Here is a 21930-nt window from a genome sequence, read left to right as displayed (position 1 = left end):
GACTAGCAATGTTATTGACTTCAGTGTGTTGTTTTCCCAGCCCCCAAAGAGACACTGAAACAAGCTGGACAACAAAGAGAGATTCTGCTATCTCATTCTTTATACAATAAGTAAACCCAGTACCAACTATCATTCAGTCCTGACAAAAAGGTCCAATGTCCACAGAACAGGCAATTTCAATCTCTCATGGTTAATTATTAGTTAATCAAATTTCTGCAACTTATAAACAATGCAACATTAGCTATTCCCACTGTACTCTAGGGATGACATTCAAAAGTAAATTCCAGACTTCTAGGAAACAGGAAAATGGGGATGAAGAGAGCTTTTCCCGCTGGGCACGTATCTAGTCCCTAATTCAGTCTTGCACTGAGATCAAGACATAAGCCCAGATTTCAATATGTGGTTCTCCCATGTTGAGGTATAATTCTTTTGATACATCTTCATGTTATCATGCCATGGCTTCAATGTTCCTTTTCCCCAGGGTATATGTTTTAAGAGAGGGACAAGCTGAATTTCAAGAGGTGCATAATGACCTCCACCAACAACAACGATGTTCCTGACTCTTACACAATCTAGCATTTGGTTCCAAGTCTCCTACGTTCCCTTGACCTGAGTCAGCTGTGAACATAAAGGTTTTCTGAACTTCTTTAGCCTTCCTTTACTCCTCGAGATATTATTCCTGCAGATGTTATCTCACCTAAGAAACTGCTCTCAGCTTGCATGATCCTATGCAAAATGGGGGCACATGCCATAAGGGCAAGATGATGTTCCTGTTCGAACAACCCTCCCTCAGGTTCACACTGTATGAGATCCATCCTACAGCCCAGGGCTCATTACTGGAAAGCTTCTGATTTGCATAACCAGCCAAACTCAAGTAAGTCACACTGAGTTGCACTATCCATGCGCCTTGCTGTTGCTTTCTTACCCGTTCAGTCTCCCTGAAGAGGGAAAGACCTCCCACTATGGCAGAATTCCTTCCGCTTGGCTATACTCCAAAGGGGCAGAGACCTCCATATCAAACTGAGCTGGGCAGGAGGATGCCTGCCACACCCAGCACACTCATCCCTATTGCTTATCAGGGACACACACTTACCGGATACCCCTCCCCTCCCCCACCACCCCCCAAACCCAACCTGGCACAATTTCTTCTGGAGCAGGTAAAAGTCTCGCCATGACCTCTGTACGAAGAAGAGCCACAGTGACGTGGAGTGGCTTCAGGGTTTATTTGTGGAGTGGCAATCACAAGGAGTGTTGCCCAATGGCGTGCCCCTTTAGCTACGTCCCAACCCGCCCCATGGTTTTCTCCTCACAGACCAATGCCATGACATCATCTAAGTAAAGGACCCTGTGGAGCCAGACCAGGAAGATAAAACAATCACAGGCTTCTTCATATAATTAGGTCAAGTCTTTTAGCTCCGTCAAGGATGCTGTTGAAATGTCTACTCCTAGGGACTGGGCTGATCCCAGGGTGCTGGATCTTCCTGTCCCACACACAGCGCTCTTGTTCTACAGGACATTCTTGGCAATTGCATTCAAGGTTCTCACTTTAGCCACATCTGCCACCTTAGTGGAATATTCAGGTGCAGAGAGGTAGGCGCCCATAGTAACACTGGGATTTCTGAAAGAAAAACATAAGTGACTGGTTACTGTATGAAAGGTGAACTCAGAATAGCCAAATAAGCAACCATCTCAAGGTATATGTCCTCTCATTTTGGCCTGTGTGTATCAGGACATATACCCATTTCCACATTTCTGAAATATCAGAAATGCCAAATGCTGCTTTTGGGACACTACTTTACCCACAGCATCTGAAACCAGGAGCTACAGACTTTTGCTAATCCTAACGCACCAGTGCCAGGCCTTCTTCCCAGCTAAGAGTAGCAGTTGGGTTCCATGCTTACCATGTTCTTCGACTTATTTCCATCCCAAACAGTGGCACTGCAAAGAAGGATTGGGTCCTTCAGTAGATCAAGAAGAATTGTGCTTAATTACCTGAACTTCATGCCTGAGTCCTTGGCTGATCGTGCTGAGCAATGAAACTCAGAAGCACCAGAGCCTTCCAGGATCCTCTGCAGGTTTCTCTCAGTTATGCCTCCCCCTGGTGGAGAGAATCCATTGATGAACCACAAATCTGAAGTTAAACATCATATCTTAGTGGTTACTTCAAGAGATAGACAAAGCCAGGTTCCTAGAGAAACCAAGCAGAAGGGAAGAATTCCTTTGCTCTAAACCTGAGGTTGATCCAGAAAACACTCCAATATGAAAGGATGGCGCGCACACAACTTTGAAGCAGATGAATCCTGTGGTTCGTATGCCTCCTACAAGGGAGCACATACAGTGGGTATAGGAAAGAATCACCCCCTTTGATAGACCTTAAATTCTGGTTCCCTTACATCCTGAAATGAAAACACAAAGAAAATTCCCTTCACCAGCTCTACTTATCCAATGCAACCTATAACATCCAACTGAAAAACATCACAATTACAGTCCAGAAAAAGTGTCAGAAATGAAAAAACAAGAATTACTGAGATTAAAAAAGGATCACCCCCCCCCAATGTCAATATTTTGTTGAACCACCTTTTGCTTTAATAACAGCCTTGAGTCTGTTGGGATACTTCTCTATCAACCTTGCACATCTAGACGGAGCAATATTTGCCCACTCCTCCATACAGAACTGTTCAAGTTCGGTCACATCGGATGGTAGGTGTTGGTGGACTGCTATCCTCCCTGGATCCGGTCGGCCCTCCAAACTGGATGGAAGAGCAAGGAGGAAACTGGTAAGAGAGGTTACCAAGAGGCCAATGGCCACTCTGAAGGAGTTAAAGGACTTCATGGCAAAGAGTGGTTGTTCTGTGCATGTGACAACAATTTCACGAGCGCTCCACAGATGTGGCTTGTTCAGAAGGGTCGCAAGGAGAAAGCCACTTCTCAAGAAAGGCCACATTAAAGCTCGTTTGAGCTTTGCCAGAAGGCACCTTGAAGATTCTGATGCCAAATGGAAAAAGGTCTTATAGTCAGATGAGACCAAGATTGAACTATTTGGCCTCAACACCAAACAGTACACCTGGCGTAAATCCAACGCAGCTCACCATCCACAACACACCATACCTACAGTGAAGCATGGAGGTGGTAGCATCCTGTTGTGGGGGTGTTTCTCTGCCTCCGGGACTGGGGCTCTCGTTAGGGTAGAAGGGAAAATGGATGGGGCAAAATACCGTCAGATTCTGGAAGGAAACCTGCTACCCTCTGCCAGACAGTTGAGGATGGGCAGAAGATTCACCTTTCAACATGACAACGATCTGAAGCACACAGCAAAATTGACCACACAGTGGCTGAAGGAGAAAAAAGTGAACGTCCTCATGTGGCCCAGTCAGAGCCCAGACCTAAATCCCATAGAAAATCTGTGGAGAGATTTGAAGATAGCAGTCCACCAACACCTACCATCCAATGTGACCGAACTTGAACAGTTCTGTATGGAGGAGTGGGCAAATATTGCTCCGCATAGATGTGCAAGGTTGATAGAGAAGTATCCCAACAGACTCAAGGCTGTTATTAAAGCAAAAGGTGGTTCAACAAAATATTGACATGGGGGGGGGGTGATCCTTTTTCAATCTCAGTAATTCTTGTTTTTTCATTTCTGACACTTTTTCTGGACTGTAATTGTGATGTTTTTCAGTTGGATGTTATAGGTTGCATTGGATAAGCAGAGCTGGTGAAGGGAATTTTCTTTGTGTTTTCATTTCAGGATGTAAGGGAACCAGAATTTAAGGTCTATCAAAGGAGGTGATTCTTTCCTATACCCACTGTATATATCCACTGGGTGTTTTATTGCTATGAGTTTAGTGGTCCTGATTAGCAAGAATAGACCCATTTATATGGATTTGCTTGACAAACTAAAGGGTGACCAGCGATGTGATAAAAGAATGTGAATGTTCCTTGATGGCTGGATCTCTCTCTCTCTCTCTCTCTCTCTCTCGCCTTCGTAATATTACACCCATTGTACGGGAAAAGACAGAGAACTAGCTAGAATGAATGTGGACAGAGGCTGAGAGTCTGGTGATGAGTTTTGCAGGACTAGAAGCAACTTGGGGAGCTGTGGTGGTCCATATTACTACTTTGGGAAACTGATTCAGGTTCATTGGTTATGTTGCCCGTTTCTAAGAGTCTATCCACTTCCACTATGCTCTGTTTGTGCATCTGTAAATAAGACAAGTATTATAAAGAAACCAGAAGTCTCCAATACTCTCTTATTCAACAGAAAGTAAACCCTGCAGCACCACTCTGGGCTTCTCATTGTTTGGGGGAAACGCCTAATGATCTAACAAGCTGGTTCTTGAACTCTGGCCTATGTCAGCTAGTGGTACCTGCAGTAGGGTCCTACCTGGCACTACAACAATCCTGCCCTTGGCCTGAAAAGGAAGAGAAAAGTGGTTTAGCAGTCTTGTTTGTGACGGAAGACACAAAACAATGGGAGGCACAATACTAGCTGGGTGACTCTGGGCCAGTCACTTCTCTCTCAGCCTAACCTACTTCACTGGGTTGTTGTGAGGAGAAACCTAAGTATGTAGTACACTGCCCTGGGCTCCTTGGAAGAAGAGTGGGATATAAAATGTAAAAATAAATAAAATAAAATCTTCTTCTTTAGGAGGGTATAGAATTTATACGGAAAATTTCATTTGGGTTTTTTTGGTTGCTTTCCCAATGATTTGCTCAAAATGAGTTACTACCAGATTGAATCTCGTGTGCATCCCCCTGTGGAGTGTCTGCTCCCATTAAGTTCCTCATTAAAAACAAATCCTCTCTCTGCATACTTGTCAGAGAATTGAGCATCCATCTCAGAATGGCTGTACCTCAACAAACTGTGCAATAAGCTCTGCCCTGCCAAACCGCAGAATTGCAACACACAAGGAACCACAAGAAACCAAGAAGCGGGGGTATCTTGTGCTTACCTGTTGATAGGGCATATTCTGGAATATACAGCAAGGGAACCCATCTTGAGTGGCCATGGTTATCAGTGGCTTAGAGCCTGGCTAAAGCTTTGGATTCATTCACTTACCATAATGGAATTTTAAGAATGACTTGGGGGTATTGATCCCACGGTTCAAGCAAGCTTGGAACTTGCAGCCCTATTTCTGTTATGCTTCTCAACCCCCTCCAATAATGGAACTTCAGTTTGGTGTATTTCACTCATGTTCTTATCAGCTCTATCAATGGCTGCTAGTCTGGTGGCTATGGGCCACCTCTAGCTTCAGAGGCATGATGGTTCTCAATCCCAGTTGCACGGGAGCAACAGGAGAGAGGGCATACCATCACCTCTTGCCTGTGGGCTCCTCAGAGGCATCTGGTGGGCCATTGTGTGAAACAGGATTCTGGACTAGCTAGGCCTCGGGCAGCAGGGCTGCTATTATGTATACTCATCTGAGATGCTGAGACAGACGGTTTCCTACACTTCAGCTTTACTGCAGCATGAACGGGAGTGACGGCAAACTTGAAATACTAGGTGGTTCTTATGGTGACTGTGTGTATTCTGCTGGATATATGTGATGTATGTGTGTTCTTACGCTCACACATTGTGTCCCTAGCAGGGAAGGAGCAGTTAATTTTATTGCAAGACCTATAGGAACTAATGTGATATAAAGAAGAGCTATAATACCAGATGATGCAATTCATAGATTCTGCAAACACAGCAAGTCAGCCTTACTCTACCCCTCACCAGTGCTATCCCATCACCTATTGGAAGCCCATGACTGGCAGCTAGCTGGCATTCCTCGGCTCCCATCATGCACCACCTGGTTCTTTAAGTGTCAAACTCCAGGAAGACAAGGGAAAAATATCAGCAAAGTTGGAGGGATGACATTTCACCTGTTCCGTCAGCCGCTTTATCAAGGGCAGTCCCTCCAGGGCTGAACTGTCACAGCCGCTGGTCAGCACCCGCTCAAACCCCATTGATATCAGTGTTTCCAAGGCTGCTAGTGGGTCATAGACCATATCAAAAGCTGCAGGGCAAATAAACATGTCAGTCAGCACTAGTAAAACTTCTACAGAAGGCAAATCTGACTTTTATGTACATTACGTGTTGATGGCTCAAACCCCATTCCATGCTGCTGACCAGTCCACACAGGACCCCCAAATCCCTGGGAGACAGCACTAATGTGCAACTCCCAGGCTACATTTTCATAGTCCCCAACAGACAAGGCTGCAAGCGCATTCTGCAAGAAAGCGGGTTCAGTTTCTACTCCACACTCAGAGCCCCCAGAACTCACCTCTGTGGAAAGTGACTGGCAGAGGGCGGGAAGCAGCTGCAAAAAACAAAGCCCACATGGTTAACACACTTATATACTGGGGGGAGAACCATTCCTTTCCCAGCATGGGAGCCAAAGGCAACTTTTCCAGTACTGGCCCTGGAAGGAAAGGTAACCTCTCCAGATAGGTGGTCACAGGAATCAGCCTTAATTTCTGTGAAATGAATACCCCATCCATCCTTATCCACTGGTACTCAAGTCAGAAATCTCCACTGAGGCTACATTAGCACTCCACAGAAAATTTCTTTATGCATTTCGCATACCAGACCCCTCACATGTGTTAGGTATGTGTACTTATTGAGAAAGTATTCTGGCATGTTTCTGGAGCAGAAAAGCATTCAGAGTCAGCATGTGCAGCCGTCAGATTAGAGCCATGGAGGCCCAAGCGAAAATCCTCACTGGCAGGCCCTGAGCCAGTCATCCCTCAGCCTTTATTGTTCGATAAAATGGGACAGGGAAGGAGAGAGACCTGTGCATGCCATCCTGCACTCCTATCAGCCAAAAATGAAACCGGTCAAGATCCATTCTTCTCCTTAGGTAGACTGGACTAGTCATTAAATATCTGCAAAGTTAATGGTCTCTAAACTGAATTCCTTTTATGTCAATCCCTTTACTGCTGAGCTCCTTACAGCATTCCCTAGCACTGGGCTTATTTGGGAACTTCATCAGCTCCTTTCCTAGATAAAGATGTCAAAAGGGCTGCCTGCCAGATGGAGACTTCCAGGCTGTGAGAAATCTGACACATACCTGAGACTTCCTCTCTGTAGACATGTGGTCTGTGATCAAGCAGCACAAGAAATGCTGCAAGGATGACAAATACCCCTTGGTCAGCAAAACAGGATGGCATGGGGTGAGAAGTGAACTAATCCTAATCATGTTGACCACTAGGTACTAGGGGTTGTGCCCAAACCATGGTTCGGGCACATCCCTAGTACCCAGTTGTATATTTTTACATAAAATTGTGATGGCTTTTATTTTTTACCACGGAGAGTCTATTTTGTTGTTTTTAATATATATTCTGTTTGGAATAGTACTGGTTTTGATCAGATTACTTTATTACCAGATGGTCCATATATTTTACAAAGTGAGAATACAGAATGTGAATCCTGATTGTCTATATATTTACCCCCGATATATCAGTGTTTAGGAGGGCTCTTTTAGTTCACCAATAGCTCTTACCAGAGCCAGAGAAGGAGGGGGGAGTTCACTGGAGTGAATCCTTGACTGTAAGGTATTCACAGTAGGCTGCCACCATCCACTTTATTTTAAACCACTCTCTTCATGTATATAAGATTTGGGGGCAGGGTGGTGGTGGTTTAAAGTGGCAAAATGCTCCCTAGAAGGGGCTAAGCATTCCTAGGCCTCCAGAGCAATGTGACTAAGGCAGACTCAAAATGAAGAACAACACACTTCACCAACAAGGATTTATTATTAGATTAAAAGAAAAAACAAGAGTATGCAATAAGAACTATTGTCTCCTCATAAAGTAGATTGTAAAAGAGAGCATTTTCATTAACCAGGCAACTCAGATTCAAACAATAAAGGAAAATAACTTCCCTCACATGTCTAACTGAACTGGTCCCTCTCTTATTACTCACAGGCAAGGATCTTCCTGCTATCTCCAGCCTCCAGGCTATGGCCTTCCCATTCCCCCAGCAGCTTCTCAACCAGCTGCTTCCTCAGGGCTTTCTACTTTTCTGCTGGTGGCTGAGAGTGTAGTTCCCACCCAGTCCTCTGGATTGGTCCTATTTTGATTTTCCCGGGCTTTCGCCCTTATTAGGAAAAGGCCACCCTCCCAGCAGTTGCTCTAAGTGAGGCCTAGCCCTCCCTCAAATTCTTCCCATCACTACACAAGCCATATAGAAAGCAAAATTGTCTCACCCAGTAGTGCTGTGCAGAGCTCCATGTCCACACGCCCATCCTCAGTCAAGGCTCCAAACACCAGTCCATCAGCCCCATGTTGCTTGGCAAGACGGATGTCAGTCTTCATCACCTCTACTTCCCGATCGGAATAGAGAAAATCCCCACCACGGGGACGGATCATCACAAATATGGGCACCCTTATGCACTGTTTCACCACTTGCAGAAGCCCTGCAGGCAAAGAGAAGTTCAGGATACAGTGGCAGTTAAAAGTTAGCTGGGCCTGTGAGGAAGGGCAGGAAGTGGAACCTAGAATTTGGTGCAAGGAAAGAGAGTGAGAGCCCCAGCATAGGTTGTGACAGCTGCAAGGGAGGAGGTGGTTCCAGGCTCTCTCTGTGGAACTTGAGGAGAGAAGGTGCTGTTGAAGGTGAAAGAGGATGACAAAATTACAGCCTGCCTGGCAACATAGCCCATAAGGTGTTAATGCTACAGAATCCTCATCTAGCTACAAGACTAAACAGAATACCAAGTACTTCCTCCCTATCCCAGAAGCAGAAAGTCCAGTTCATGAAGTTTCTACCATGATATCAATAGTGGCTGATACCCAGATTCACACTGTGTGCGCATTACAAGAAAGGAGCAATTTCAATCAATCACCCCTTCCCTCTGCAGCCCATTGCAACTCCCAAAAATGCACCTCTGAGTATTGTATTCCCCCCCCCCCACAACAGATGATATATTTTTGGGAAGCACAGTAGAACAGCAAAAATCACCCCTCCCTTGTACTGCATGCACAGAGTTACTCTGAATAGGAGTCACTATCTCAACAAGTCTTGGCTGCTCAGTATACTACACAAGTGCAGAAAACTGATGTGCTGGATCTTAGCTTATGTGTCAACTCACCTATGCTGGGTGTAGTTCCTCCTTCCATCAGATTGGAACACAATTCAAGGCGGCTAGCACCTGCAACAAGATCACAAATTAAAGCTGCAATTATGGGTAAACCTGCAAGATTTCAATCAGGATCTACAGTTTGAAGGGCAGAGATAGAGGAGCAATGCGATCTTTGCTCTAATTAGAGAATAGGAAATACAGAGATACAGGAGTGCTGATTCATTTAAAGCCATTGCTGAAGACGAATGAGCTTTGTCTTCTGTATTTAGCTTCTCCAAATGAACTAACTCTTACTCAAAAATTCCATATAGGTTCATGAAAGTAACAAAAAACATGATTGGAAGGTCTCAGCTGCATGTGGAAAAAACTGTGTGGCAGAAACAACCCTGTTCTTCTGTCCTAGACACTGTGATCTGCTCTGCTCCTGGATTTGGTCTGGAGAACAGGTGCTTCCAGGGAGGGCATGCTTTTTGCCCCACTGTTAAGGCCAAGACAGCCAGAACCTGAGAAAACATTAGGTGTGTGCTGAGGGGGTATAAAACAGTGTGGAAAACCCACATGCAAAAATCCATTTGTGCTGCCGGGCCTTTTCTGTAGCTGCTCCTGGCCTATGGAATGCACTTCCAGCAGATATCTGCAGTTTAGGCTCAGTGTTGGCCTTTAAGAGAGCCCCTTGTTTGGCCTGGCCTTCCAAGGTTTGTAAATTGTTTTTTAACGCATTTTAATCAGTTTTAAATGGTTTTAATTGTTTCTGAATTGTTCTTATATTGTTTTTAGCATTGTGTCTTAAATGGTGGGTTGTGTTTTTTTACATTTTTAAAAATGTGTTGTATAATACTGCCCAGAGCCTTTGGATGGGGTGGTTTAATGTAATAAATAAACAAACAAATGTTCTCCAAGTAGCATTCTGCTGTTGGATCACTTCATCACACTTAGTAGAACAGGATAGCAAACCTCAAACTAACCAAAATTGAAAGACTGCAAGACCTATTTTAACTATCACCACAACTGGTGATTCAGCCTCGGTGCCAAACTGACACCCTGTGACAGGACTAGCTAAATAGAAAGAATGTGCACACAACACCTGCAACACAACCTATCATCACAGTGGTGCTGTAAGATCAGGTTTTGCTCAAGTTCTGGCCAAGCCTAGCAAAAATTGTTACAGCAGTTAAGAATTAGATGAAAACATGTCACTTATACACTGAAATCTGTACCTTGCCCTATCCTGCGAGATCAGAACAAATAACAGGATTGCAAACATAAATTAGGACACATACAGTTATTTCCTGAAACCATGTCTCATCAGTCCAGAATAGAGCTCTGGAGAGTTTCATGCTATTTAGGGGAAGGACCATGCTTCCCACTGCAATCTGTAGCCCGTGTGCCCTGTCAGCAACCCTCTAAGTGCCCTTTCATATTTTTGTGGCATTACCTCCTCTCTCTGCATTTACAGCAGATTCCACTGAGTCAACACATACTTCCATGAGAAAGCCATTGGCCATTCCTAGAAAACAAACACAGTAATAAATTATGGGGACATCCAACTCCATCTCAGGAGAAAGAGGCAAGTAACTGCTGAAGGAGGCAATTCCTTTCACCTCACACTCCAGTTCCTGGTGTGGATTTCAGCTGGGATCTTTCATCTTGCTTACCCAAACACATCCATCACAGAACCAGAAGCTTCATTGGTTTCCCATCACCTGTCACCCTATACAGTCAAGCCTCTGCAGTTATTATTGATTTGATTTGATTTGATTTATTGATTTCTCTACCGCCCTTCCAAAAATGGCTCAGGGCGGTTTACACAGAGGAATAATAAATAAATAAATAAATAAGATGGTTCCCTGTCCCCAAAGGGCTCACAATCTAGAAAGAAACATAAGATTGACACCAGCAACAGTCACTGGAGGTACTGTGCTGGGGGCGGATAGGGCCAGTTATTCTCCCCCTGCTAAATAAAGAGAATCACCACGTTAAAAGGTGCCTCTTTGCCCAGTTAGCAGGGGTGTATATACAGCCTTGGGCATATCTCTCTTCCACCTTGCACCTGGGTGAGTGATTATTTACAAGAGAAGGAATAATTTTATATTCTTTTATCTAGATTTGGTAGTGGAAAGGTGTGATCAAGTCTTCAAATAAATATCAGTTGGTGGGCATGAGGTGCGAGAAGGGCCGAGCTGGGACGTCATACCCTGCCCTAGACTGTGCAACTTTGTACTGCAGAGAGACGAACTGCACTTTTTTTACTCTCGTCCAACAAAGAACAGTTCAACTAACACGTCAGAAAGAAGGGCTCCACCTAACCTTTCTGGCGTGCTAAGCTAAGAACGTGTCAAGCGCAAGCCTGCCCCCAACCCCCGTTTATAGTCCTATGTTCCCACTTGATTTTGCTGACTGCATAAACTGATCCTGAATACGCAGCGAAGGAAACAACAGCTGCCATCACTAGTCTGAGGAGGGGAAACACTACACCCCAAGCCTTAGAGGGAACCACCCGGACTTCCGTCCCTGACTCCGCCTTCCAGCTTCTCATTTCCGTTCCGACCGCCGCTTCCGGGGGAGTCTCCGCCCACTCACCCCCACACCCTCCCGCCGATCCTCGTATCCGGTCCCCTCTCCTCATTTGCGTCCGCCTCGGGGGGCTCCGGAGGCCGCGTTGGGGTCGACAGTTCTGCGTTGCGCGCCCCGGGAGAGAGGGCAGGCCCCACCTCCCGCCACGCCAGGCCCCGCCCACCCCGCGCTCCGCTGCGTTGGCTGCGCGCGACAGAAGGCGCTGCCCTACCTGTCACGTGGTGTCAGTCACGGAGCGCGTGCGCCCCCTGGTGCTTCCGGAAGGGCTTGGATTCATTTCCACGTCAGAGAGAAGCTGCTTCCGGGTGGCGTTTAGAAGCGATGCTGCTGCGGGCGGCATTAGGAGGGGCTCGGCTGCTGCGGGCGGCTCCCCGCGCGGGTGGCCCCCGGCGGGGCCAGGTACATCAAGCCAGCGGGGTTGGGTCTCGTGGTGACGAAACGAGTCTAGCGGACAGTGTTCAAAGCGGAGTGATGCTTCTGTGGGTAGTCCTTTGCAGGAGGCGTGAATAGGAACCTGCTTGGTCTAGCCGAATGTGAATGACCGAGGAAGTTCTGCGAGGGCTGTTCTTGTCCGATCACGGCTCTTGTGAGGGGCTGCCGATTCCCAGGAAAAGACCCACCGTCTTGGAATTTTATTTGCATCTCTTTGTCATTGAATCTGAAGCATTGTGAGGGGAAACGTATGGCAGGCATTATGGGAGTTGTAGGCCAACATCTGTAGGAGGGCCGAAGTTGAGCAGACCTGGTACTATGAGAAAATAGATGAACACTGTTACAAGGTCAGGATCTGTCACCTGCAGTTTTCAGACCTATACATGTTAGAGGTGACAAATAGCACCTGTCCAGGCATTTATAAGGTAGTCTGATTCCTATACGTCACATACTTTCCCCCCATATCCCTTCAGCATTTTAAGAAGAGCCCCTACCTACTATGTCAGAGCAAAGATCCATCTAATCCAGTCTCCTGTTGCCGATAATGACTAGTGAGATGCTTCCACAAAGCTCACAAGCAGTGCATGAAGGTGTTAAGAACACCTTCATAAAAGTCAGTTGTACTCAGCTTCTTGACCAATAGCTGTTGGTATTTCTATTGTCTGTCTGTCTGTCCTGTGTTGGGACCCTGAGAATGTGTTTGGAATAATTCCTTCCTTGCTGCAGACAATCTTCCTGATATAGAAACTTTACTGTGAACACTCTACAATAAAATGAGCTTGCATATGGTCCCAGTTCCCCACTTTGTTTGAACATCACCCTTTCTTCATTTCAGTGGTGGATATGTTGATAAGGGTTATACTCAGTGTGGTGGCATAATTATTAATGACCTCCTCTCCACCTTCTTTGTCCCCAGCAATGTGTCCGGTGGTGGCAGCTCCCGCAGGCACGGACAAAACACAGCATGGTATCCGAAGTGGCTTCCTATCCCAGAATGGCAGTACCATCTGTCCCCAATACTGTGACTGACCGGGTTGTAGGGCGCTGGCTCCTAATCTGCACTGGTACTGTGGCTGGAGCTGTGGTACTAGGTGGTATCACTAGGTAGGCAAAGTTGGCCTCTCCTTTCCTCTTGAAGCTTTTGACTTCTTTTCTTTGATTTATATACTGCTTTTCATTAAAATAATTTCAAAGCAGTTTATAATATAATTAAAACAATACATAATTAAAATACAAAGGTTCAGATAATATATCTATACAAATAATATCTTTATTTAAAAATTTAATAACCCATTATTAAAAAGAATAATACATAAAAGACAAAGCAGCAGCAATAAAAACCATACTTTCATTTAAAAGCCTGGGTGAAGAGCTGCATCTTTGCTTTTTTCCTAAAAACTGTCAGGGAGACTGTAGGAGCGGATGCAGCCAGGAAAGCATTCCAAAGCATGGAAGCTTTATTTATTTACTTTTGGCACTGATTCCCATCTCTTGTAGAGTCAATAGATCTTTCTGCATCCACAAGGGGTTTCTTTCCTTTCCATGTTAATGATTAAACAAATAATACATTTTCATCAGTCTGAATTTTAAATTATTAAACAATAGTTACATCCCCACTATCATATAGGAACACACCAATCATCCATCACCCAGCCTCTTTCCTCTTGGGCATCAGAAACTGTCACAACTAGAAAGGAGATAACGTGCAAATTTATGCCCTAATAGAAATCTCTATGGCACTGTGGATGAACTTTGTTTAATCTTGGGATCTGTTTTTATTATTTATTTATTTTATTCATACTGCCCAAAACGCAAGTCTCTGGACAGTTTACAACAAAATAAAAACAACAAATAAAAAGGTTAACATATTACAACAATTTAAAATGTAAAACAATGTTAAAACTATTAAAAACACAATTAAAACAGTATCTAATTAAAAGCGTGGGTAAACAAATGTGTCTTGACTGCTTTTTTAAGTTGTAAGAGATGGGGAAGCTCTTATTTCAGCAAGAAGTGTGTTCTGAAGTCTCGTGGCAGCAATGGAGAAGGCCTTATTTTACTGCCATATCTGAGGTTAGGAAGAAAATTTTCCTTGTCAGATTGGCCTGTTACCAAGATTGTTTTTTTGCTTTTCTCTGCTGTATGATAATTGGTTAACTTGCTTAAATGTCCTGGTAATATTCCTCCTGCAGCATTCCTGCTCTCTGCTTGAGGCCATTTAGTTTGGATTGCATCTCGGAGAAACTCCAGAACTAGAGCTTCTTTTCCAGGCTTGATTTCTTCCTGTGCACCCAGTCCTTAGATGCTACCACCTTGAAAAAAATACAAGTGTACAATTAAGATGACAGCACAAATTGGTTATCTCTTAATATGCTTTAATTACAGTCTTGTATTCATTAGTTAAAAGGTGGAACTTTTTCTACAATATATTTAGTTCACATTCATGTTTGGAGAGGTATTTCTAATGTGTTAGCAATTTGTAGGTACCAAATGTGTTTGTTACATATTTATTCCACCAAAGAGCTAAGATGTTTCCTCCCTTCTTATCCTCACAACAACCCTGTGAGATATGGTAGTTCAGAGTGATTCCGAATTAAAAGTGCCGAATGTGTCTATGTGTCCTTTGCATCTTAATCACTGGTAGGTTTATGGGTAGCTAGGCCTACTTGCACTTCAGTTTTCACTACCCATCTTCACATCAATTTCTGAATGTGTCCAATATATTTTCAGTCTGCTTTTCTAGACACACAACACATTTCACCTTGAAAGAAGCACCCCCAGTGGTAAAACCTTGTTGTGCTCTTCTCAGGCTGACAGAATCTGGGCTTTCCATGGTTGACTGGCACCTAGTGCGGGAGATGAAACCTCCTCGGACACAGCAGGAGTGGGAGGCAGAATTTCAAAAGTACCAGCAATTCCCAGAATTTAAAATGTAAGTGTGGGTTCATCAGGTTAACCATGTTGAAATTTCTCTCAGGAGAGGGAACGTATCTACTGTTGCCAGCAAAAGGCAAGTGGTAGTGGGGAATGGGCATTTGGGATACTTTTTATGGGAAGTCATGGTGGAAAGACGGAAGTAAATAGCCTTTCATCTGTTTTTAAAAAAAATTCTTCTCCCCATATCCAACAGCCTAAACCATGACATGACACTGACAGAGTTCAAATTCATCTGGTACATGGAGTATTCACACCGCATGTGGGGACGACTTGTGGGGCTAGCTTACATCCTTCCAGCAGCCTACTTCTGGAGGAAGGGCTACTTGAACCATTCCTTGAAGGGTCGTGTCATTGCCCTCTGTGGGCTTGTCTGCTTTCAGGTGGGGAATACCCCTGAGACTTTTGGAAATTATTCTGTCATTAGGTGTGACTAAGGTTACAGGAATGGAGCATCAGAGGCAATGGTTCTATGCAGGCCTCAAAAGTTGGTGCTGATCTATATGTGAAGCTAGGACTGCAATATGCAGTAGGCCAGCAGAAGCTTCAGGCAGTAGGGGTGTGCACGGAACTTGTTCTGTGCACACCTGGGAGGCAGACAGGGGCTCCTTTAAGATGTGGGGAGGGTGCTCTTATCTCCCCCACCGTGCTTCCCCGTCTGGTACTGCTGTAAAAACTGCTGGCATGGGGCGGCTGTATTCCCTCTTGCCTCCCCAGACAGTGTAATACCGGAAGTGACGTGCGCATGTGTGACTGCCACTTCCAGTATTACACTGACCTGGGCATCAAGAGGGAATGCAGCCACCCCACACTGGTGGTTTTTACAGCAGCGCTGGAGGGAAAACCTGGCAGGGGAAGTAAGAGCACCCTTCCCACTCCTTAAAGGAGCCTCCACCCCCATGTTCGAACTGGTTCGAATGGGAGATTTCCGAACCTGTTCGGTGTTCTAGGAATAGAACGCCAAACAGGTTCGTGCACATCTCTATCAGGTGGTAGTGCTTGGAGTGGTTGTACAACAAAAGATCAAAAGGACCAGACTGAGAGGGGTAATATTTTTCTCCTGTTTTCTCAACAAATGCTACTATTATAATGCCCTTATACAAATCTTTGGTTTATCCACATTTGGAGTACTGCGTACAGTTCTGGTCACTGTATCTTAACAAAGACATTGTAGAACTGGGAAAGGTGCAGAAGAGGGCAACCAAGATGATCAGGGGCCTGGAGCACCTTCCTCTTGAGTCAAGCATCTGCAGGGTTTTAGTTTGGAAAAGTTGTGGCTATGGGGAGACCTGATAGAGGTCTATAAAATTATGCATGGATAGAGAGAGTGGACAGAGAGACATTTTTCTCCCTCTCTCACATCATTAGAACCAGGGGTCATCCCATGAAACTGAGGGCCAGGAAATTTAGGACCAACAAAAGAAAATACTTTTTCACACAGCACACAATTAATCTCTGGATTTTTTTGCCATGGGATTTGATGGATGGCTTTAAAAGGGGCTTAGGCAAATTAATGGAGGACAGATCTATGAATGGTTACTAGTCTGGCAGCTATAGGCCACCTCCAGCCTCAGAGGTAAGATGCCTCTAAATACCAGTTGCAAGGGAGCAACAGCAAGAGAGAGGGCATGCCCTCACCTTTTGTCTGTGGGCTTTTCAGAGGCATCTGGTGGGCCACTGTGTGAAACAGGATGCTGGATTAGATAGGCTTTGGGCCTGATCCAGCAGGGCTGTTCTTATGTTGTCAGAACTGGTTTATTGACAGCTGGGAATGCACATAATATTAATGAGAGTGGTGCCAGGCTTTGCTTCAGGTCTCATTTATTTCTGATTGGTTTTTTGTTTGTTTTTTGGCAGGGCCTATTGGGCTGGTACATGGTGAAGAGTGGACTAGAGGAAAAGCCAGACTCTCATGATATCCCTCGGGTCAGTCAGTACCGTTTAGCTGCACACCTGGGCTCTGCACTTGTTCTTTACTGCTACAGCCTGTGGACTGGGCTCTCACTGCTGCTGCCACAGCACAAGGTGTGTAAAACATAGGACAGGCAAGAGGGCTTATCTTGGGTAGCTTAACTTGAGGGGGCAGATATTTAAGAAAGTATAGTAAGAGAAGTGCAGGCTGAAAAGACTGCAGCCTGGCATCAACTATTTTGGATCTTTTCATGCTTTAGCTTGTCACAGCTCTTCCAGCGCCAGTGATGCCCCATCCTTTCAGTGCACCCTGTAATATTTCCTTGCTCTCTGTGTTTGGGTAGAATGTGTTTTGGGGGCTTGTGATTCTGATCTTGTTAATATGGTGGCTTGGCAGGAGAGTTGAATACAGATACTACTAAAAACTCCTGATTATTTACTTAAAATTCAGCCACATTGGATTCACGTATGTAATTGGATGTAAGCTATGCCTACTAAAAGCCATGCACACAGCACTTGTATGAGAAAAGCTGAAGGGGAAATCTTAGCCAATGCTGCCTTAGTCTTAAACAGTCAAAGCATTGATCTTTATTATTATTTTATCAATTTATATACTGCCCTTCCCAAAGTGGCTCAGGGCAGTTTCCATTGAAATCAAAAACACATAAAACATTTTTTAAAAAATGAAACCAGATTAAAATTTAAAATTAAAACTAGATATCATTAAAAGCCAAGCTAAAAGATGGATCTTTAAGATTCTCCTGAAGGCCTCCAAGGAAGATAATCCCCTCATATCCTTGGAGAGCGCATTCCACAACCCATGGCAACAACTGAGGAGGCTCGATCCCAAGTCACCACCAGATGGTGGCAGCCGAAGACAGACCCCTCCTGTTCCAGCCTCCAGTGAGCAGTGGGGATCTTGTAGGGAAAGGCGCTCTCAGGTAACCTGTATCTAAGCCATTCAGGGCTTTATCGGTAATAACCAGCACTTTATACTTTGCCCAGAAACATATTGGTAGCCAGTGCAACTGTTTAAACACAGGCATAATGTAGTCTCTCCAGGATACCCCAGAGACCAACCTGGCTGCTGCATTTTGAACTAACTGAAGTTTCTGAACTACGCTCAAAGGCAGCCCTACATAAAGCACATTGCGTTAGTCCAACCTGGAGGTTACCAGCTGGTATACCTCTGTTTTCAGGTCATTTTCCTCAAGGAACTGGTGGAGTTGTCCAATCAATCACAGCTGGTAAAAAGTGCTCCTGGCCACAGCGTCAGCCACCACGGTGAGATCTGGGTCCAAGAGCACTCTCAAGCTATGGACATGTTTTTTTCTGGGGGAGTGTAACCTCATCCAGAACAGGAAGTTCTATCCCATCTTGCGGATTATGACCCCCAACAATGAGCACCTCTGTCTTGCTTGGATTCATCTTCAGTTTATTCTCCCTCATCCAGCCCATTACTGCCTGTTGCCATTTAAAATCAATCTTTAGCCAGGAATTCTTGGATCAAATCAGTCCTTGATTGAATTTAGCCAGGAAACCACCTTGGGATGTTTATGAAAGGTGGTATAAAAATTGAACAATAAAATCCATTGGAGACTTGTGCTGAGCTTATGGGACACTAATTAGTTGCTTTGCTCATGCTCCCTATCAAGTGTGTAAAGTAGCAATTGTATACCCCTGTTATCTTTGCCCACTTGTGTTTTGGCAGTTACCTGAAACCCGCCAAATCCTCCTCTTGAGAAGGCTTGCTCATGGAACAGCAGGTCTCATCTTCTTCACTGCACTTTCAGGTAAAATTCTCTGTTGTTATTATGCTGATCAAGAGGCAAGAGTCTGCATGATATCTAGGGCTTACTTCAGGTTCCATCGGAGATATTGTCCTCCTTTGGCTCCAAGCTGCTTAGATGCCTCCTTGTGCCTTCCAAGCCACATAGTTGACAACTGCTTTGTGACTTTGGTGAAAAGAATTTTAAACTCTCACCTTGATGTATTTAGTGCTCAGATGGCTAGTCCCATTACCTTCATACCCACCCTGTGTCATCCTTTCTTCTCTGGAACCGTAGGGGCATTTGTGGCAGGATTGGATGCCGGCCTTGTTTACAATTCCTTCCCGAAGATGGGGGAGCACTGGATCCCTACTGATCTCCTTGCCTTTTCCCCAATGCTGAAGAACATCTTTGAGAATCCCACAACGGTGCAGTTTGATCATAGGATTCTGGTATGCATTCCCCACCCCACCCCACCCGCCGCAAACAGTTCCCTCTTTCAGTCAGAGTGCTCTTATTTGATTTGTTCCGGTTGGCAGAGTAATTAGTGGTATGGAGGATTCATAAATCAGGATAGAGTACATTCGTTGCATGCTTATGACCCTCTATTCAATCCCTGCTAAATAACAAATGTCAGATAGTAGATCCAGGAAAGACCATCCTCAGTTAATGTTGTAGACGCTGAAGTACAACTTGCTTCCTTCCTGGGACCGTGCATACCTTATGACAAATGCAGCTGTAACTCTTGGAGAGCCACATGTTCAGAGGGCACATGAACACACTGCCTAGGAAAGAGATAGTGGAGTCATAAAAGGATAGTGAAGTGGAAGCTACCAGTTTAAACTGGGGAACTGCTGGAGTTGGTGTTGGAGTCTGTTAACAAAGATTTTGGGAGAAGGTGAGGACTGAATAGCTACAAAAGTGGTATGAATTGACCTGTGTTGGAGATTGGCTTAGGAATAGGCCACTTGTCTCAAGTGTGGGTCCATGTGTCTAATGCTAGTCTCACCTTCTGCTTGAAAATGTAGTCTGCTTGCCCTGTAGAACTGGGTGCCCTTTCAAGCCCTTTGTAGCTGAAAGAAGATGTTTTCTCATCTCAAGGAATGTTCCTCTCTTGTTCCTTCAGGGAACCTCCTCTGTTGTAGCCATCACAGGACTGTACCTGCTTTCCAGGAAGATTCTTCTCCCACGCAGGACTAGGATGGCAGTGGCTTCCTTAGTGGCCGCAGCATATCTCCAGGTATTGACTCCTTCACATATTTTGTCGCTCACATATTTGGTCACCGAAGAAAACTAGAGTCCTCAAAGTTTGAGTGGCAAATGTCCCCCTCCTCCAGGTGCTGCCTGCTTGTGCCTGACGGTACAGTGCTGTCTTGGATGCCTGTCTCAGCCATTTGTAACTGGCAGCCACCATGACTTTGCACAACTCTTACTTTCTAGTTTTAAGACCAGAAGGCAGAAGTTGAGCTGTAGTAGCACTGCACTGTGCAAACTCATTAATTGTAAGCCGCCCAGAGACGCAGGCTTTGGGCGGTATAGAAATATTCTAAATAAATAAATTGTAATGCTTTGGTGGCTACCCATCTCTGCTCTCTCACAGCCTTCTAGCTTTCTAACTGAGAAGGTTAGAAAGAGAGCTGCCAAAGCATCTTCATTAATATGTTATATAACACAGTGTACTGCTATGATAACTGCAGGTTCTCATAGCAGGTTTTTGACAATAGCGAAAGTGTAGTAGGGTTGGGCAATCATCCCCTGACTTAATTACTTGCAAAACTGCTTTAATGGCTGACTTTGGAAGCAATGCCTAGCATGCCAGCAAAGTTCTGATCTGTAGTTCCACTCTGTGTGTGATAAAAATACCATAGCACACGTGCATGCACACATTTTTTAAAATGACAAATACCCCAAAAGATTATTACAGATGTCCACTACAAATATCTAATAGCAAATACATGTATGCACTTCTGTGTTGCAAGACATACTTACATCTGATTATTCCCCCTGCTCTTCTTGCTCCTCTGCAGGTCAGCCTGGGCATCAGCACACTACTCCTGTATGTCCCTACTCCTTTAGCAGCCACTCATCAGTCAGGCTCCCTGGTGTTGCTCAGTATGGCTCTGTGGCTGATGCACGAACTTAGGCGGATCCCTAAATAACCCTGCTCTCTTAGCCTTTTTTGCTTTTCTGGTGCTGAGGGCTCAGGGTTGCTGCCTTTACTACCTGTGCTGTAAGCTTCTCTGCCTGGAAGCCTGGACAGAAGAGGAGGACTGTGTGGAGCTATATTTTGACTTCATGATTGGGAGTACTTCATTGCAAAGCTTGCTTAGTGTGAACCGCTCTCTGTCAAGCTGTATGAAATCTATGTTCAAAGTGTGAGGTTCACAAGACTGCCTGTCTGCAGGAACAAAATGTTTTAGCTGTGCTTGCCGACCAAGGCTGCAGCCATGCACTGTCTCTGTCTTTAAATCTGTGTAGGATAGAGATGACAGGATTCGAATAGCAGTGCAGGGTGACTGGGCCTGGAATTTTGGATAGACAACAAATGAAAGAGCATTGAGTACATTCAGGACTGTACCATAGGGATGATGTGAGGGCCGTAGTATCCGGAATAGGCAGAAGGACTGTGACTATGAATACATGAAATGGGAGTCTTTATAGCAGTATGTCCCATGTTTTCTTTCAAGATATTTCCCTCCCCTCTGTTGGAATATTTAAAAGTAAACTACTATATTGTAAACGAACAGAACCACAATTTTCTTATCTTTAAAAAATGGAGATCACTTCTGGATGAGCCTCCGTTTATTCCATGTTAAACTTACAGTCCTTACGCATCTTCCTACTGTGGCTAAGGGAACGGCTGTATTACAGTATTTGTTGGTATGGGGTAGTGCAAGTATAGGATTGAGTGGAAGGGTCAAGGCCAGGATTAGGCTGGCACCTTCAGGCAGCTGTTGATGGCTCAGACCTCAAGGGGGCCCACTAGCATTGACTCTTAACCAGCTACTGTGGAAGTGCTGTATCCCCTGGGAAGTTTGGGCCCTGTTGGCTGTGTTGGCGGGCTGCCCTGCTGTTCCTACACAGCAAGATTTCCTCTGACTCGGAGGGCAAGTGCTCATCACTTGTCCATGAAAGTAGACAAATGAGGGATGGCACAAGAAATAGCTACAACTATTTGGGAGAACAATTTGTTATGGGGTGGCTAACAAATAAAGTTTATTATTATTAACTGCCTTCAGTTCAATTGCTCACGT

The 21930-nt window shown here is 44.8% G+C and overlaps 2 protein-coding genes across 7 annotated transcripts; one reads left to right on the top strand and one right to left on the bottom strand.

Moving 5' to 3' along the window:
* Positions 1–78: 78 nt before the first annotated feature.
* CUTC (cutC copper transporter) lies at positions 79–11884 on the bottom strand. Of its 5 annotated transcripts, none has more exons than XM_053309810.1 (9): positions 11842–11884; positions 10492–10563; positions 9066–9125; positions 8184–8393; positions 6264–6299; positions 5863–5996; positions 4382–4409; positions 1993–2098; positions 79–1618 (listed from the first exon to the last, which is right to left on the bottom strand). In XM_053309810.1, exons 2-9 carry the CDS (start codon positions 10559–10561, stop codon positions 1507–1509), a joined length of 756 nt encoding a protein of 251 aa, XP_053165785.1. In that variant the 5' UTR covers positions 10562–10563; positions 11842–11884; the 3' UTR covers positions 79–1506. The 5 variants fall into 5 exon arrangements, with proteins under 5 accessions (XP_053165785.1, XP_053165781.1, XP_053165782.1 ...); XM_053309806.1 differs by lacking the exon at positions 11842–11884 and adding an exon at positions 11637–11768; XM_053309807.1 differs by lacking the exon at positions 11842–11884 and adding an exon at positions 11441–11599.
* Positions 11774–21905, top strand: LOC128350918 (cytochrome c oxidase assembly protein COX15 homolog). Of its 2 annotated transcripts, none has more exons than XM_053309804.1 (9): positions 11774–12029; positions 12979–13166; positions 14872–14994; positions 15193–15379; positions 16854–17021; positions 18619–18700; positions 18974–19128; positions 19803–19916; positions 20704–21905. In XM_053309804.1, exons 1-9 carry the CDS (start codon positions 11952–11954, stop codon positions 20833–20835), a joined length of 1227 nt encoding a protein of 408 aa, XP_053165779.1. In that variant the 5' UTR covers positions 11774–11951; the 3' UTR covers positions 20836–21905. The 2 variants fall into 2 exon arrangements, with proteins under 2 accessions (XP_053165779.1, XP_053165780.1); XM_053309805.1 differs by lacking the exon at positions 11774–12029 and adding an exon at positions 12081–12409.
* Positions 21906–21930: the final 25 nt, after the last annotated feature.

The sequence above is a fragment of the Hemicordylus capensis genome, chromosome 3, assembly GCF_027244095.1.
Source record: "Hemicordylus capensis ecotype Gifberg chromosome 3, rHemCap1.1.pri, whole genome shotgun sequence".
In the NCBI taxonomy this organism is placed as follows: domain Eukaryota; kingdom Metazoa; phylum Chordata; class Lepidosauria; order Squamata; family Cordylidae; genus Hemicordylus; species Hemicordylus capensis.
The sequence above is the reverse complement of the archived record's forward strand: the minus strand, read 5'-3'. Positions and strand labels throughout refer to the sequence as shown.

What these genes read in the sequence shown, in the direction of transcription:
- CUTC (XM_053309806.1), bottom strand. Translation starts at nt 11,682, where the DNA reads ATGAGGAGAGGGGACCGGATACGAGGATCGGCGGGAGGGTGTGGGG. An exon ending in GCTCTGCACAGCACTACTGG is followed by an intron (nt 6,300 to 8,183) that starts GTGAGACAATTT and finishes TGTTTTTTGCAG; the next exon opens with CTGCTTCCCGCCCTCTGCCA. An exon ending in GACTCAGGCATGAAGTTCAG is followed by an intron (nt 1,619 to 1,992) that starts GTAATTAAGCAC and finishes TTTTTCTTTCAG; the next exon opens with AAATCCCAGTGTTACTATGG.
- LOC128350918 (XM_053309804.1), top strand. Translation starts at nt 11,952, where the DNA reads ATGCTGCTGCGGGCGGCATTAGGAGGGGCTCGGCTGCTGCGGGCGGCT. An exon ending in AGTTTGATCATAGGATTCTG is followed by an intron (nt 19,129 to 19,802) that starts GTATGCATTCCC and finishes TTGTTCCTTCAG; the next exon opens with GGAACCTCCTCTGTTGTAGC. An exon ending in TGGCCGCAGCATATCTCCAG is followed by an intron (nt 19,917 to 20,703) that starts GTATTGACTCCT and finishes GCTCCTCTGCAG; the next exon opens with GTCAGCCTGGGCATCAGCAC.